We start from the raw sequence: 13,992 nt of genomic DNA on the forward strand, positions 1-13,992 counted from the left end.
GGGTTTGTACAATGGTGAGACCCAGGAAAATAAGGAATTGGACATGCCAAATGGGGATGAAAAAGGGGGTAAAATCAAGAGATTCTTCAAAATGTCCAGTCCAATAGAATTTGAAAGAAGACCTACCTATCTAGATGTGCATCACATAAATATATAGATAAATAAATAGCAGAATAAATAAAATCAGGTAATCACACTCATATTCTGAAAGCCGAATTCCTTGGTAAACAAACCAAAAGGGTTGGGCCCAAGGCCATTTGGTTTAGAGAAGTTTTACTGTAAATCTAATAAACTAGTCAACTTTTTGTTTGTAATGTCCCTTGTGTTCTTTAATTTTTCGCATTGATCATTAACATTCTTTATTCAAAGATGCAAGTATCAGTTACTAACTGTCTCGATTGAACATGGCAAAGGTGTAGCTGGCATAAGCATAATTCTTACTGGTACATTTGATAATGTGGAATTACCCGAGAACAAGTTTTTTGTCCATTACAGCCCCCACTAACTGAAACCAGAGAGAGTATATGGGGGGGGATGCAGATCTCATTAGGAATGACTAAAACTGTTGTTCCTTTTGCAGTCACTTGTATGTTGGGGCAGAACCCTACAGTTTATAGTAAAAAGCTGATAAAGGAAAAAGCTTTCACAGGCTTTAGGTGGACAAACCAAGGGTGTAATAAATGCTCTTTGTCAGTATTTTATGTGTCATATAAAAATACTTGTTGGCATATTGAAAACACTGTGCATGTAGTGAACAAAAAATGAGTAATCAGCTCGGGACATACCATGGGATTCGAGTCAGCAATGAGGTCCCTTAGGGAATCCAGGAAGCCCTGGTCCTCCACCATCTGGGCATTAATGTCATGAAGCTTGGCCACACAAACCGCTGCTGTCTTTCTGACATAGGGGTCCTCATCCTTCAGACACTTTCTTAGCGGCTCACACAGGTATTCAGTGATCTTGTCCACTCGAATGCAGCCCATGGTGCGCACAGCCAGAGCTCGAATCAGTGGGTTAGGGTCTTCACAATCCTTAGGGGCAGGGAAGGGATACAACATTTACAGTAAATTTTAACCCTAAATTGTGTTGTGGTGAAACTAAATTACCTACAACCACCATATCATGTGCAGTACATAATTCGTATCAATCTATACTATTCTTTCAGGTGTAAATGAGGGCCCTTGCCTTGACAAAGCTATTGACAGCCATGATGGCCATGTCTGGTTGGCTCTTGGCATAATTCATCAAGTAGAGGTAGACCAGCTTCTTAAGCTCCAGGTTGTCAGTCTGCATGCAATTAACCACATCTGGGAACAAAGAGCTGAAGGCAAAATAGACTTGAGATTTTAGGATTTCAGTTAAGAACATGTAGAAAAATAACATAATCAACAAGAGCATATGATTCTACTTGGCATGCAAGCACCTTAAGTTCCAAGTAGGGATGCTCCGATTGGGGGTCCCGATCACCGGAATGAGAATTGGCTGATAACAATCACCGATCACAGGGTGAGTGGGGAGATGGGGAATTTCCCATTTAAAGTGTTCTATTTATTGTTTATTGTTTATTGTATAGCATTATTTATTTATTTAAAATAGTTTAAAATGCTGTCAGTATGTGTATACAGTTTGGTATAACTGCGGCTGGCATATGTCTGTAGCATAGTAGTCAAGTCAATTTTATTTGTATAGCCCAATATCACAAATTACAAATTTGCCTCAAGGGGCTTTACAGCATCACAACATCCTGTCCTTAGGCCCTCGCATCGGATAAGGAAAAACTCCCTAAAAAAAAACCTTTAACAGGGAGAAAAAATAGGAAGAAACCCCAGGGAGAGCAACAGCGGACGGATCTCTCTCCCAAGACGGACAGCGTACAATGAATGTTGTGTTTACACAATTTACAGAATACACTACTACTACTACTACTACTACTACTACTACTACTACTGTCGGCTGTTTCTGTTAGGGGTCGCTACAGCGGATCATCCGTTTCCATCTCTTCCTGTGCTCTGCATCTTCCTCTGTCACACCAGCCACCTGCATGTCCTCCCTCACCACATCCATAAACCTCCTCTTTGGCCTTCCTCTTTTCCTCTTCCCTGGCAGCTCCATATTCAGCATCCTTCTCCCAATATACCCAGCATCTCTCCTCCACACATGCCCAAACCATCTCAATCTTGCCTCTCTTGCTTTGTCTCCAAACCGTCCAACCTGAGCTGGTATCAGCCTCTAATATACTCGTTCCTAATCCTGTCCTTCATCACTCCCAGTGAAAATCTTAGCATCTTCAACTCTGCCACCTCCAGCTCCACCTCCTGTCTTTTCGTCAGTGCCACTGTCTCCAAACCATATAACATAGCTGGTCTCACAACCATCTTGTAAACCTTCCCTTTAACTCTTGCTGATACCCTTCTGTCCCAAATCACTCCTGACACTCTTCTCCACCCACTCCACCCTCCACTCTCTTCTTCACCTCTCTTCTGCACTCCCCATTACTTTGCACAGTTGACCCCAAGTATTTAAACTCATATGCCTTTATCACCTCTACTCCTTGCGTCCTCACCATTCCATTGTCCTCCCTCTCATTCATGCATAGGTATTCCGTCTTGCTCCTACTGACTTTCATTCCTCTTCTCTCCAGCGCATACCTCCACCTCTCCGGGCTCTTCTCAACCTGCACCCTACTCTTGCTACAGATCACAATGTCAGTTAATTTACAGAATACACTATACACTATCATTTAAATTTTGCACTTGTTGAAGTGGGGCATCACTTTCCAGAGGAAAGAAAATAAGATAAACCAAATTAACCAGTCACAGATCTGAAAGTGTGAAATCTGAATGTGGAATGGCCGGGATGAGAGTTAGCACCTTCAAGTCTGAGGCCATTGTTCTCTAAAGTTATGATCTTACTTAGCGACTTGAATACTTATGAACCCCTGAAATGAGATCCAAGCAGTGGTTACAAGAAAAATACGATAGCTTATCTGAAGATGTTAAAACAGGACAATGAATTTTGACAGAATGTTGTACCACAGATTATACCCAGGGGAAGCTACACCTAGTCTGTACGGGTTACCTACGATACATAAACGGGATGTGCCATTAAGGCCTATTGTCTGTATGATTAACTCAGTGACCTATAACGTCTCTAAGTTTCTGGCATCTATTCTTAACCCATTGGTAGGCAGTAATGAACATCACATTCAGAACACTATGGATTTTGTGGATAAGGTGAGGGACATCATTATGGAGGAGGATAAAACAGTGGTCTCTTATGATGTTAAGTCTCTCTTCATGTGCATTCCTGTTGATGAAGCAGTGGAGGTAGCCCATATGAAACTACAAAACTACCCCACCCTTAGTAATAGGACTACCCTTAACACTGAACAAGTGTGTTTGCTCCTGAAGCTGTGTCTTCAGTCCATGCACTTCACATACAGGGGGCAGCAGCCGGGTGTGCTATGGGGTTCTCCAGTCTCACCTGTAGTGGCCAACTTGTCTATGGAGGAAGTGGAAAAGAAGACTCTGATGTCCAATCCAGGGACACCACCTAGCCATTGGTTCAGATTTGTGGACGACAGCTGGGTTAAAATCAAATCTCAGGATGTACCACATTTCACCGACCACATTAACTCTGTGGACAACCACATCAAGTTCACCAGGGAGGATGTGAAAAATGACAGGTTAGCCTTCTTAGACTGAAATTGCAATTGGTGATGGGGGACATTTGATTGTTGATGTTTACCATAAACCAACACATACTGATCAGTACTTAAGGTTTGACTCTCATCATCCACTGGAGCACAAACTAGGAGTCATCAGGACATTGTACCTCTGAGCTGACAACGTCCCCACTGCTGTGTTGGTGGGGATGGGGAGAAATCCCACATTAAATATGCCCTGGTTAAGTATGGTTATCCTAACTGGGTGTTTGTCAAAGTCTGGAAGATGCCCAAACAGTGCACCAGCCGATCGAAGAGAAGGAGAAGGACAAGGACAAGCATAAACCAGTGGTGATTCTGTATGTGGCTGGAGTGTCAGAAGACTTGAGACGAGTCTCAGCTGCTTTCAAACCCCAAAAAACATTACGCCAAAAATTAATCCACTCCAAGGATCAGGTCATCAGGTACAAACAGAGTGTAAGCTGTTATGTGCTGAGAGGATTGTCATGATTTGTACATTGGGGAAACCAAACAGATGCTGGCCAAGAGGATGGCACAATACAGATGAGCTATCATGTCAGGCCAGGACTCCAGTCTACACCCATCTGCAGGCCAGTGGCCACTCTTTCAAGGATGAGGATGTGCACATCCTTGATAGGGAAGAACACTGGTTTGAATGGGGAGTCAAAGAGGCTATCTGTGTGAAGAAGGAATGACAATCCCTGAACCGGGGGGGGGGGGGGGGCGGCTGAGAGTGCATCTGTCGCCATCTTACAATGCTGTGATTGCAATTATTCCCCAATCCTCTGTGAATAGTACACATGGCCATTGTAACTCTAGTTAATGGTCACGGTAATTTGCATATGAAACTGATCATTGCTTTCAGCCATTATGCCACTGTATTGTTTATAAGAGTGGGGATACCCGCAGTCAGTTGAGACTGAAGAAGTCACTTAGATGAGTGATGAAACGTTTCTCTCAATAAACGTGTCCAGATGACCTGATTCAACTTTCCGTGTTAGGTCCTTTGTTTGCAGTGTCACAGGATTCAAGTCACTGAAGGCAGGCACGATGCAAGCAGTCATGGAGCTGGCAGCAGCCTGAAGAGTGGCTGTGGCACGATGTGCCTGAGAGACTGTGCAACCCCTTGGTTGAACTTATGGAATGAAAGGTGTTGGATTGTCACCATCAAGAGCAAAGCACTGAATCTTAGGTTGTTCAGGAAATGGAATGGGCAGAGATTTGTGTACTTGTGCCCATATTTCCAACTGTTTGAAGTCAATCAAAGGTTCAAATCGGTTAAGGAGGTCTTTTCCGGTGATCAGCAGGACAGTTTGTAAGGGAGACACGTATGCAGGGTGGACAAGGCTTACTTGTCCAACGGTGATGTATCAAAGCCATTTCATTCAAAGTTGTGCCTTCAAGAGAGTATGCCTGAACGTCAAGCAAACAGGTGTACACTTTCAAAAAAATTGTTCAATCGACATGTCTACATTTCAAGCTGAGAAAAGAGCTCTGATGAAATCAAGGTGATATCTGCACCAGAGTCCAGGAGTGCCTCATGCACTAACGTATGTTCAAGAGTCACAAAAATATAGAATTTGCTTGCAGGACCTTTCTCTGGTAGGTTGCACAAAAAATGTTGAAGAGGTAGTTCCTTTTCCATTGTTGGATAGTTATCCCTAAGTGTTGTTCTTCCAGAGTTATTTTGAACAGCAAAGAAAAGCACTCTCAGAAACTGAGGGTGTTGCTATGTTTGGTGGCTGTTTGGGTGTGCTGACTTGGACCAGTATTTGGTCCTCAGGAGAGAATTGAGCATGCCAGGAGGTTACAGAGAAGTCATTTTGTGTTTCCTCCTCCTCCAGTAAAATTTCAATCACATGTATTTGTGTCAAGATCTTCCTTGCTAATGTGGAGCTGTGTGACTTCAATGTCAGCAACAATGTGTTTTCTGTGATGGACTGGATTGTTTTTGACTCTCTGACCTTTGTCATTGAATGAGTCATAGTTAGGTGATTTTTGTCTATCATGTGGGGTAAGCGTGTCTGGGTTCATGCTGATAACTTATCACAATCGCAATGTTTTCCCTATTGGTGGAGATTTCTTCTGCAGCTGTCTGGAAAGGAAAATTGTGGTTCAGCCTTTGAGTAGCCCTGCCTCTCACTAGGGCGTTGTGGCTATGAGGGAGTTGCATCACACAGGAGGTAGTGATGGCCTCCCTCAAACTCCAGGGGCACAGATTTGGAGTCAATATTCAGGACAGCCTTGGACTCTGTGGTTTTAGTCAAGGCTTGCTTATACTTAACAAAACATTTCATGGCCAAGTCACATAGCTGTTGACTGTTTAGTGTTCATGGACAAGCTGGAACACGATACATATATATATATATATGAAGATTGTTGTGTTGTAGTGTTGTTATTCTATATTAAGTACAGTGAGACAGCCACGAAATCGGAGTCAAATTCCACGTATGTGCAAACCTACATGGCCAATAAACATGATTCTGAAAAAATTTAGGGTAGCTCTTTTGCATCAACTTTCATAAGCAGAACGTATGAATGAAAGTTCATGCTTACATGTTTCTGTGGTGTGGGTGGCTGAAGATAACACTTGCTTTTCCAAAGGGCCTTGGGCGTGTTGAAGCAGACTTGGTGGACTTCAGGTTGCCATGGTGACAGCCAGAGAACCATTTTGAAGGAGTTGGTTCAAAGATGTAACGTAGAGAATGGAGCCATGTTGGAGAAGCTCAGTTTAGCGGAGGTAATGCGGAAACAATACACATAAAAGGCGAGGTGACAGGGCCCAATGCAAGAGCCCCACTCTAACCACAAAAGTTGCAAAAAAAGTTTGCAATATGCAAAATAGCAACAAAAGGTTACAATAAAAGGTTAAAAAAATAAATGTGGTGAACTGCCATGCAGCGGCTAAACAGATGTTTTGGGCTTTTTCGTGGTCTTTGAATGTTGCCTGCTTGATGAACTTTCGACTCATCAGCGAAAGTTGAAAATACAAGTCCAAAGGTCTTAGAAAACAGAGCAGGGCATGAAGCCCTAGTTGTAGGCAGATGTTAAACGAAAGATGACACTTTTATGGGCTTTTGAATGAATGTCTTGTTTATTTTTTTGAACAGAAAGGGCGAAAAAAGAATACTGTCAAAATGAAGAAAAATCATCTTATTTATGTCCTAATCTAGGGAGATTATTTGAAGGCTACACAATTTTAATTAGCCTAGATACTCACTCATTTCTGTTGTCAACGTTGACACATCATGTAAATTTATGGGCAAACACTTAGAAATCACATATTATTAATCACACAAGTGAATACAGAATGAAGACAATAAAACTTTAATTCTCTATACTGTGGCTAAGAACTAAGTGGAAGTATATTTCAATTCTACAAGACATTAGTATTCAAATCATTACTATAGAATGCATTCAATAATTAATTTTAAAGACGATTAATGCAATAATGGTCATTCAGCTATGTCAATAATTCAGATGCTTGTCTTACCAAAAACAGTCACTAGGTGGACGCTTCTCCTACCGAAAACGATCACACTAGATGCTCACGCGACAAACAATTCATTAAATCAGAATTTTAATAACTCAGTCATTTTATATCACATAGATATGAGACTTGAACTATTTTTCACGATAACATTTGCTGAGTAATATTAACTGGATTACTAGAAGGTTAAACAGATTTACATTAATTCAGGCACGTACAGAACTAAGGAAAGTTACACTGAAGTCTTCCCAGGAATGCTAGAGAGTTTATGACCTTAGATAAGTTTCAGAGAGTTGAATCAGTTCATCTGGACACAGTGTTTAGTGGGAAAAACATTTCATCACTCATCTAAGTGACATCGTCAAGTCTCAGCTGACTGCAGGAATCCCCAACCTTATAAACAGCACAGTTGCATAACGACCGAAACCAGCAATCGGTTTTATATGCAAATCACCATGACAATCAATTACAGTTACAATGTGTACTATTCAGAGGATTGGGAAAAAGTTGCAATCACAGCATTGTACGATGGCGTACTCAAACGCCCAGTTAGGATAATCACACTTACCCAGAGCCTGTTTAATGTGGGATTTCTCCCCTTCCCTGGGTGCTGTGTCTGTGGGGACATTGTCAGCTCCTTGGTACAACATTCAGATGACTCCTAGTTTGTGCTCCAAGCGATGATGACAGTCAAACCTTAAGTAATGATCAGTATGTGTTGATTTATGGTAAACATCAACAATCAAGGGACAAGGTTGTTCATTGTCTCCAATTCTGTTTGTGATATTCATGGACAGGATCTCAAGGTGCAGCCAAGGTGAGGATGATGTCCATTTTGGGAACCTCAGAATTGCATCTCTGCTCTTTGCAGATGATGTGGTTTTGTTGGCTTCATCAGAACGCGACTTCCAGCACGGACTGTGGTGGTTTGCAGCTAAGTGTGAAATGGCCGGGATGAGAGTCAGCACCTCCAAGTCTACGACCATGGTTCTCTACCAGAAAATGGTGGACTGCTCCCTCCGAGTTGGGGATGAGTTGTTGCCTCAAGTGAAGGAGTTCAAGTATCTTGGGGTCTTGTTCACGAGTGATGGTAGGATGGCACGGGAGATTGACAGGCGGATTGGTGCAGCATCAGCAGTAATGCGGACATTGTACCGGGCCGTTGTGGTGAAGAGGGAGCTGAGCCAGAAGGCAAAGCTCTCAATTTACCAGTCAATCTTCGTTCCAGCCCTCACCTATGCCCATGAACTTTGGGTAGTGACCGAAAGGGTGAGATCGCAGATACAAGCAGCTGAAATGAGTTTCCTCCGTAGGGTGTCTGGGCTCTGCCTTAGAGATAGGGTGAGGAGCTCAGACATCTGGAGGGAGCTCAGAGTAGAGCTGCTGCTCCTTCGTGTCGAAAGGAGCCAGTTGTGGTGGTCAGGCATCTGATTAGGATGCCTCCTGGGCACCTTCCTTTGGAAGTTTACTGGGCATGGCCAACTGGGAGGAGACTACATGTCCAATCTGGCTTGGGAACATCTTGGGACTCCCAGGAGGACTTGGAGGGTGTTGCTGGGGAGAAGGACGTCTGGAGTGCCCTACTTAGCTTGCTGCCACTGCGACCGGACCCCGGAGAAGCAGCTGATGACGAGATGAGATGAGATCAAAAACCAAATGTCCACCATCATCAATTGCAATTTCACATTCTAAGGCTAACCTGTCATTTTTCACATCCTCCCTGGTGAACTTAATGTAGTTTGTGTCACCTGTTCGTTCAACACCTGGCTCTGTGCCTTCCGGAGGATCTTGCTAACTCAGTGCCCCTTTACAGAAGATTTAATTTGCAGGCTCTTAGGTGAAATCCCACTCTGCATGCATCTGAGGCTGAATCTCAGGTAGTTCATTTGGTTCCATACTGTGATTACAACTATTCCCCAATCCTCTGTGAATAGTACACATGGCTATTGGAACTTTAATTAATGAACACCGCAATTTACACATGAAACTGAATGTTGGTTTCGGTTGTTATGCAACTGTGCTGTTTATAAGGTTAGGGATACCTGCGGTCAGCTGAGAGTGATGAAGACATTTAGATGAGAGATGAGTTTCTCCCACTAAATTTTATGTCCAGATGAACTGATTCAACTTTCTGGGATTTATTTCCTTACCTGGATCATTGAGCATGCATCAACAGACCTTAGATAAGATTACAAGCATTTGGCAATGGCTCCAATAAGGGGGGTTGGATGTGTTTGTGTGCGTGTTTGTGTGTGTGTGTGTGTGTGTGTGTGTGTGCGTGCGTGCGTGCGTGCGTGCGTGTGTGCGTGTGTGTATGCGAAAGAGAGAGGTTGGAGGACCAAGAAGGTCTCCCAATAAAATTTGTCCTTCTTTCCTGTAAAGTTCAAAAGTAATTCATGATTATAACATTAGAGAGAGAGAGAGAGAGAGAGAGAGAGAGAGAGAGAGAGAGAGAGAGAGAGAGAGAGAGAGAGAGAGAGAGAGAGAGTTAACCAATTCAAGTCATTGTCCTGTCTCCATCATATGGTGAGGTTAGAGTTCCTGTCTTGTGTGGGAATGAGATTAAATCTTGTTCATGTGATCAATGGTGATGATGACCTGGACAGGTTGTTAAGTGGTCCATGTGAATCTGATAACCATGTCTGGTTAATGTCAAGTTGACACCTTTATATGAGGTGAACGGGGGGCCACTTGTGTGTGAGTTTGCCCTTGTGTACACACAAGCAGAACCTCAGATTAAACCAGAATGTAGTTCCCCATGACCCTGAGAGCAGGATAAGCAGTTTGGATAATGGACAGATAACAATGGATGAGTTTCTGGAAGAATCCAAACTTGAATGCCTGGGTTCACTACACATGCATGAAATATTTACACCCTGGAAAGATATTGCGTGGAACAATATAGCATGGATCCAAGTAGGTAATAAGTCATCGGAACCCTTCATCTTCCACTACAGAAAGAGGCTGCTGACCAAGGCCAGTGAATTCCATTATCTTGGCTGATATTTCTTTTGACTTCTTACTGTCACTGCTATAGGGATCCTGCTGTTTAAATGTCTCCCTGACAACTGAGTGACAAACTACTGAGTTACTAATGGGTTAACTCGCTTTACTGACTTTGCTTGCCTTTCATACTTGCCATTATCTTTGATGAAAGGAATTCTCCAGTGTCTAATGAGGTTCGTGGTATTAAAATATTGTTGTCGTGTTCCACCGCGAAGGATTTCTGCATAACACACATATACATCGCATATAGCGATTTTATGTATTGTCTTTTTTGGACACCTTATAGAACTGCCAGAGCAATAAAGCTAATTTAGCGAGCTTATTTTGCCGCACAGAGAAACGTCTCACAAATTTTGTGTCATCTGTTTGGCTCTTCTGATTGGCCTTTATAGAGAGCGCTGATCAAACTATTTACAATGAATGCCAGCCGAAAACTATTGGCGGCCGATCAATCGGAGCATCCCTAGTCCCAAGGAAAGCAACAGAACGAAGAGATGACAAAAATTTTACATGTACACAATGTAAATTTGTACAATTTTTTTGGCTGTACCTCACATCCTTGCCCACAGTCATGGCAGCAATGACCTTCTTTACTGCCTCCTTTCGCTTCTCTTTTTTCTCATTGTTCAGTTCTGCCTTCAGCTCAAAGATCTCACCTGAAAAGAACGTCCCACATTAATGATAATCCGAGCTACTCAGCAATATGTCTGCTCGATACTTTGTCATTAAAAAAGTGTTAACCTTTCAATCAAACAGAGGTAAACCTTCCTAACCTTTTTAATATCTATCTCAGGCATGTATGTAAGTAACCGTCTAACAATCTATTTCAGCATCTCTGATATATTCTCTGCACCATTGCACTTTATCACCTCTTATTTCACCTGTATATAGTCAGTCCTTGTGTATATGTCTGAAGATTGTTAATAATAACAATAAATCAATCTTATATAGCGCTTTTCTAATACTCAAAGTCACTTTACAATAAACAGGGTGAAACAAGACGACAGATAAACAACACAGACATACAGGGGTGGATGGGAAGGGGGGCTAAAAGAGGGATATTGTTGTGTTGTAGTATTGTTATTCTGTTAAGTACACTGAGAGAGCCACGAAACCGGAGTCAAATTCCATGTATGTGCAAACCTACATGGCCAATTAACATGATTCTGATTCTGATACAGCAGAATTTGAATACCAGAAAATACTGAGATTTTTTTTGTTTGTTTTTCAACCGACAACATCAGCTGCACCACACAACTTTGCTCAAAACTACCTACCATGGGCACAAGATTTTCAGTGCCCCCAGCCTGCACAAGCTGTTCTCCACCATTTCATCTGTCCTCTGCCCCCCCCTTCTGTTTTCTATATACATGCTGCCTCTTAGCCAGGTTATTCAAAACCATGATGTGCTTAACCATTTTTATGATGACAACATTCAGTTATACATGCCACTAAAACCCACAGATCCTAGCAGCCTAGCAAATCTCTCAACTTGCCTCTGATATTAAATCCTGGATGCCCCAAAATTTCTTAAATTTAGTGATGATAAGTCTGAGGTCGTTCTGTTCAGTCCCCCAAACTCCATCAGCCCTTTTGGTACTAATCTTGCTGGTCTGTCAAATAGTCTTAAGCAGGCTGCTAGGAATCTAGGGGTAATACTCGATGCTAACCTCTGTTTTGATAATCAAATCGAACATGTTGTTCAGTCATGTTTTTTCCCCACTCAAGGTAATCCCTAAAATTGGGTCATTTTTATCAATTGCTGACCTACAAAAAGGTCTACATACTTTTATTCATTCTCGGCTTGATTATTGCAAAGCACTTTACTTGGGTATCAGCCAGGGTTCTCTCCACCATCTGCAGGTGGTACAACAACACTGCTGCTCGAATCATTACCGGAATAAAGAGGCATAACCACATCGCTTCTGTGCTTGCCTCCCTACACTGGCTCCCTGTTAGATTTTGAATTGATTTTAAAAATGTATTGTTCACTTTTAAGACCTTAAACGGTCTTGCTCCTAAATACATTTCTGATTTCCTGACCTGGTATACGCCCTCTCGACCATTAAGATCTGCAGATGGAGCCCTGCTGGTTATTCTCAGGTCACGGTTTGAAATAAAGGGTGATCGAGCTTTTGCTGTAGAGCCCCCATGCTGTGGAATTCTCTCTTGTTACCTCCTTTGCTCATGTCCTTTTGTCTAATTCTCATTTTTTCCTTGTCTGATTTTATTTTATTTTGGTAAAGCACTTTGTAACATTGTTAAGAAAAGTGTTATATAATTTATTATTATTATTATCATTATTATTATTATTTCTTTCATGTTTCCTGTTTTACATCCTGTAGAGCCGGGTCCAAACTATGGACCTGAGGCACTATAGGGCAGATGTCACTTGATTGACAGTACTTGTTGTAATATGTTGGCTGTTCTGAGTAGGGCAATCTTCTGGACTGCATGGATGTTGATGTTTCCTGGGATACAGTTGGTTAACTTTTCCATTCGCTTCTTCATGAATCCTAGAGCGCCGATGACCACTGGTGTTGTTTCGGTCTTCATTCCCCACATCCTGTTGATTTCAATCTCCAGATCTTTGTACTTGGACAGCTTCTCTGTGACTTTCACTGAGGTGTTTTTTTCGGCTGGTATTGCCATGTCGATGAGCATGCACCTCTTTTCCTTCCTGTCCTTGATAACGATGTCGGGCTTGTTGGCTTTTATCTCTCCGTCAGTGTGGATGGGCATGTCCCAGAAGATGGTTGACGTCATTGTTTTCAGTGACCGTTTTTGGCTGATGTTCGTACCACTTCTCAGCCGTATTGATCTTGTAACTCCTGCAGATCTTCCAGTGCAGGTATGCTGCTGCCTTGTTGTGCCTGTGTACGTACTCGGTCTTTGCCAGTTCCGGGCAGCCTGAGACAATGTGGTCGATGGTTTCTTCATACATTCCACAGATTCTGCATTTTGGGTCTGTTCCATCTTCGATGATGCGATGGTGACAGGATCTGGTTGCCAGGCTCTGGTCTTGTGCAGCGATTATCAGGCCCTCTGTCTCTGCTTTCAGTCCAGTGCTCCTCAGCCACTGGTGTGTCTGTTGTTGGTCCACGTCTGCGTCTTTCATTCTTTTTGGATATTTCCCGTGCATTGCTTTGTTCTCACAGGTTTTTCCCAGTTGCTGCTGGCCGTGGTGTTTTGCCTTCTGTTTCACTCGTTTGGCGTAGATGGTAGTTGCCTCATTATTATTATTATTATTATTATTGTTGTTGTTGTTGTTGTTGTTATTACATGAAAGTACATCTCACCTTAGACCTCATCATAAAAAAGGCCTTGTGGGCACCTGGAGCTCAACCCCATTCATTTATCAAGCAATGAATTATTTGTACACCTTATAATTTAAAATGCTGCCATAGCCTTTCCAGTAAAATATAGTTATCGATTCACCTAGAAATTGTAAAAATTGTAGTTTGTTATGTGAGACAAGTTACCTGTCTGGTAGTTCTTCAATGTCAAAAAAAAAAACAGTTGAGGAAAAATTATACAGATCCTGCACTCCAACAATAGAACTTTCTCACCAGGGTGGAAAATTTTGTTTTTGGTCAACCAGCTACAATGGCTGGTGGATATATAAAATTTACTAACCACTCATTAAAGAATGAATAAATAAAGAAAAAGACCAGCCACATTTTTAAATGAATATTTATTTGTAAAGTTTTGGTATTTATTTTAGTATTGATTAATTGAGCTTTTCTTTAATATTTACTGTAAAATAAAAGGTATAATTTTTTTTTTGGCTTTTTCCCCTTTTCTCCCCAAT

At 42.0% G+C, this 13,992-nt stretch overlaps 1 protein-coding gene across 2 annotated transcripts in view; it reads right to left on the reverse strand.

The window, feature by feature from the left end:
- The window catches only part of LOC130131992 (AP-1 complex subunit beta-1), a 112,996-nt gene that overhangs the window by 85,630 nt on the left and 13,374 nt on the right, over window positions 1-13,992 (reverse strand). For both annotated transcript variants that reach the window (XM_056301714.1, XM_056301713.1), the window contains exons 3-5: window positions 10,732-10,837; window positions 1,186-1,321; window positions 786-1,031 (exon numbers count right to left, since the gene is read on the reverse strand). In XM_056301714.1, coding sequence (XP_056157689.1) covers window positions 786-1,031; window positions 1,186-1,321; window positions 10,732-10,837 — 488 coding nt within the window. The remainder of the gene's footprint in view (window positions 1-785; window positions 1,032-1,185; window positions 1,322-10,731; window positions 10,838-13,992) is intronic.

The sequence above is a fragment of the Lampris incognitus genome, unplaced genomic scaffold (assembly GCF_029633865.1).
Source record: "Lampris incognitus isolate fLamInc1 unplaced genomic scaffold, fLamInc1.hap2 H_4, whole genome shotgun sequence".
NCBI lineage: Eukaryota > Metazoa > Chordata > Actinopteri > Lampriformes > Lampridae > Lampris > Lampris incognitus.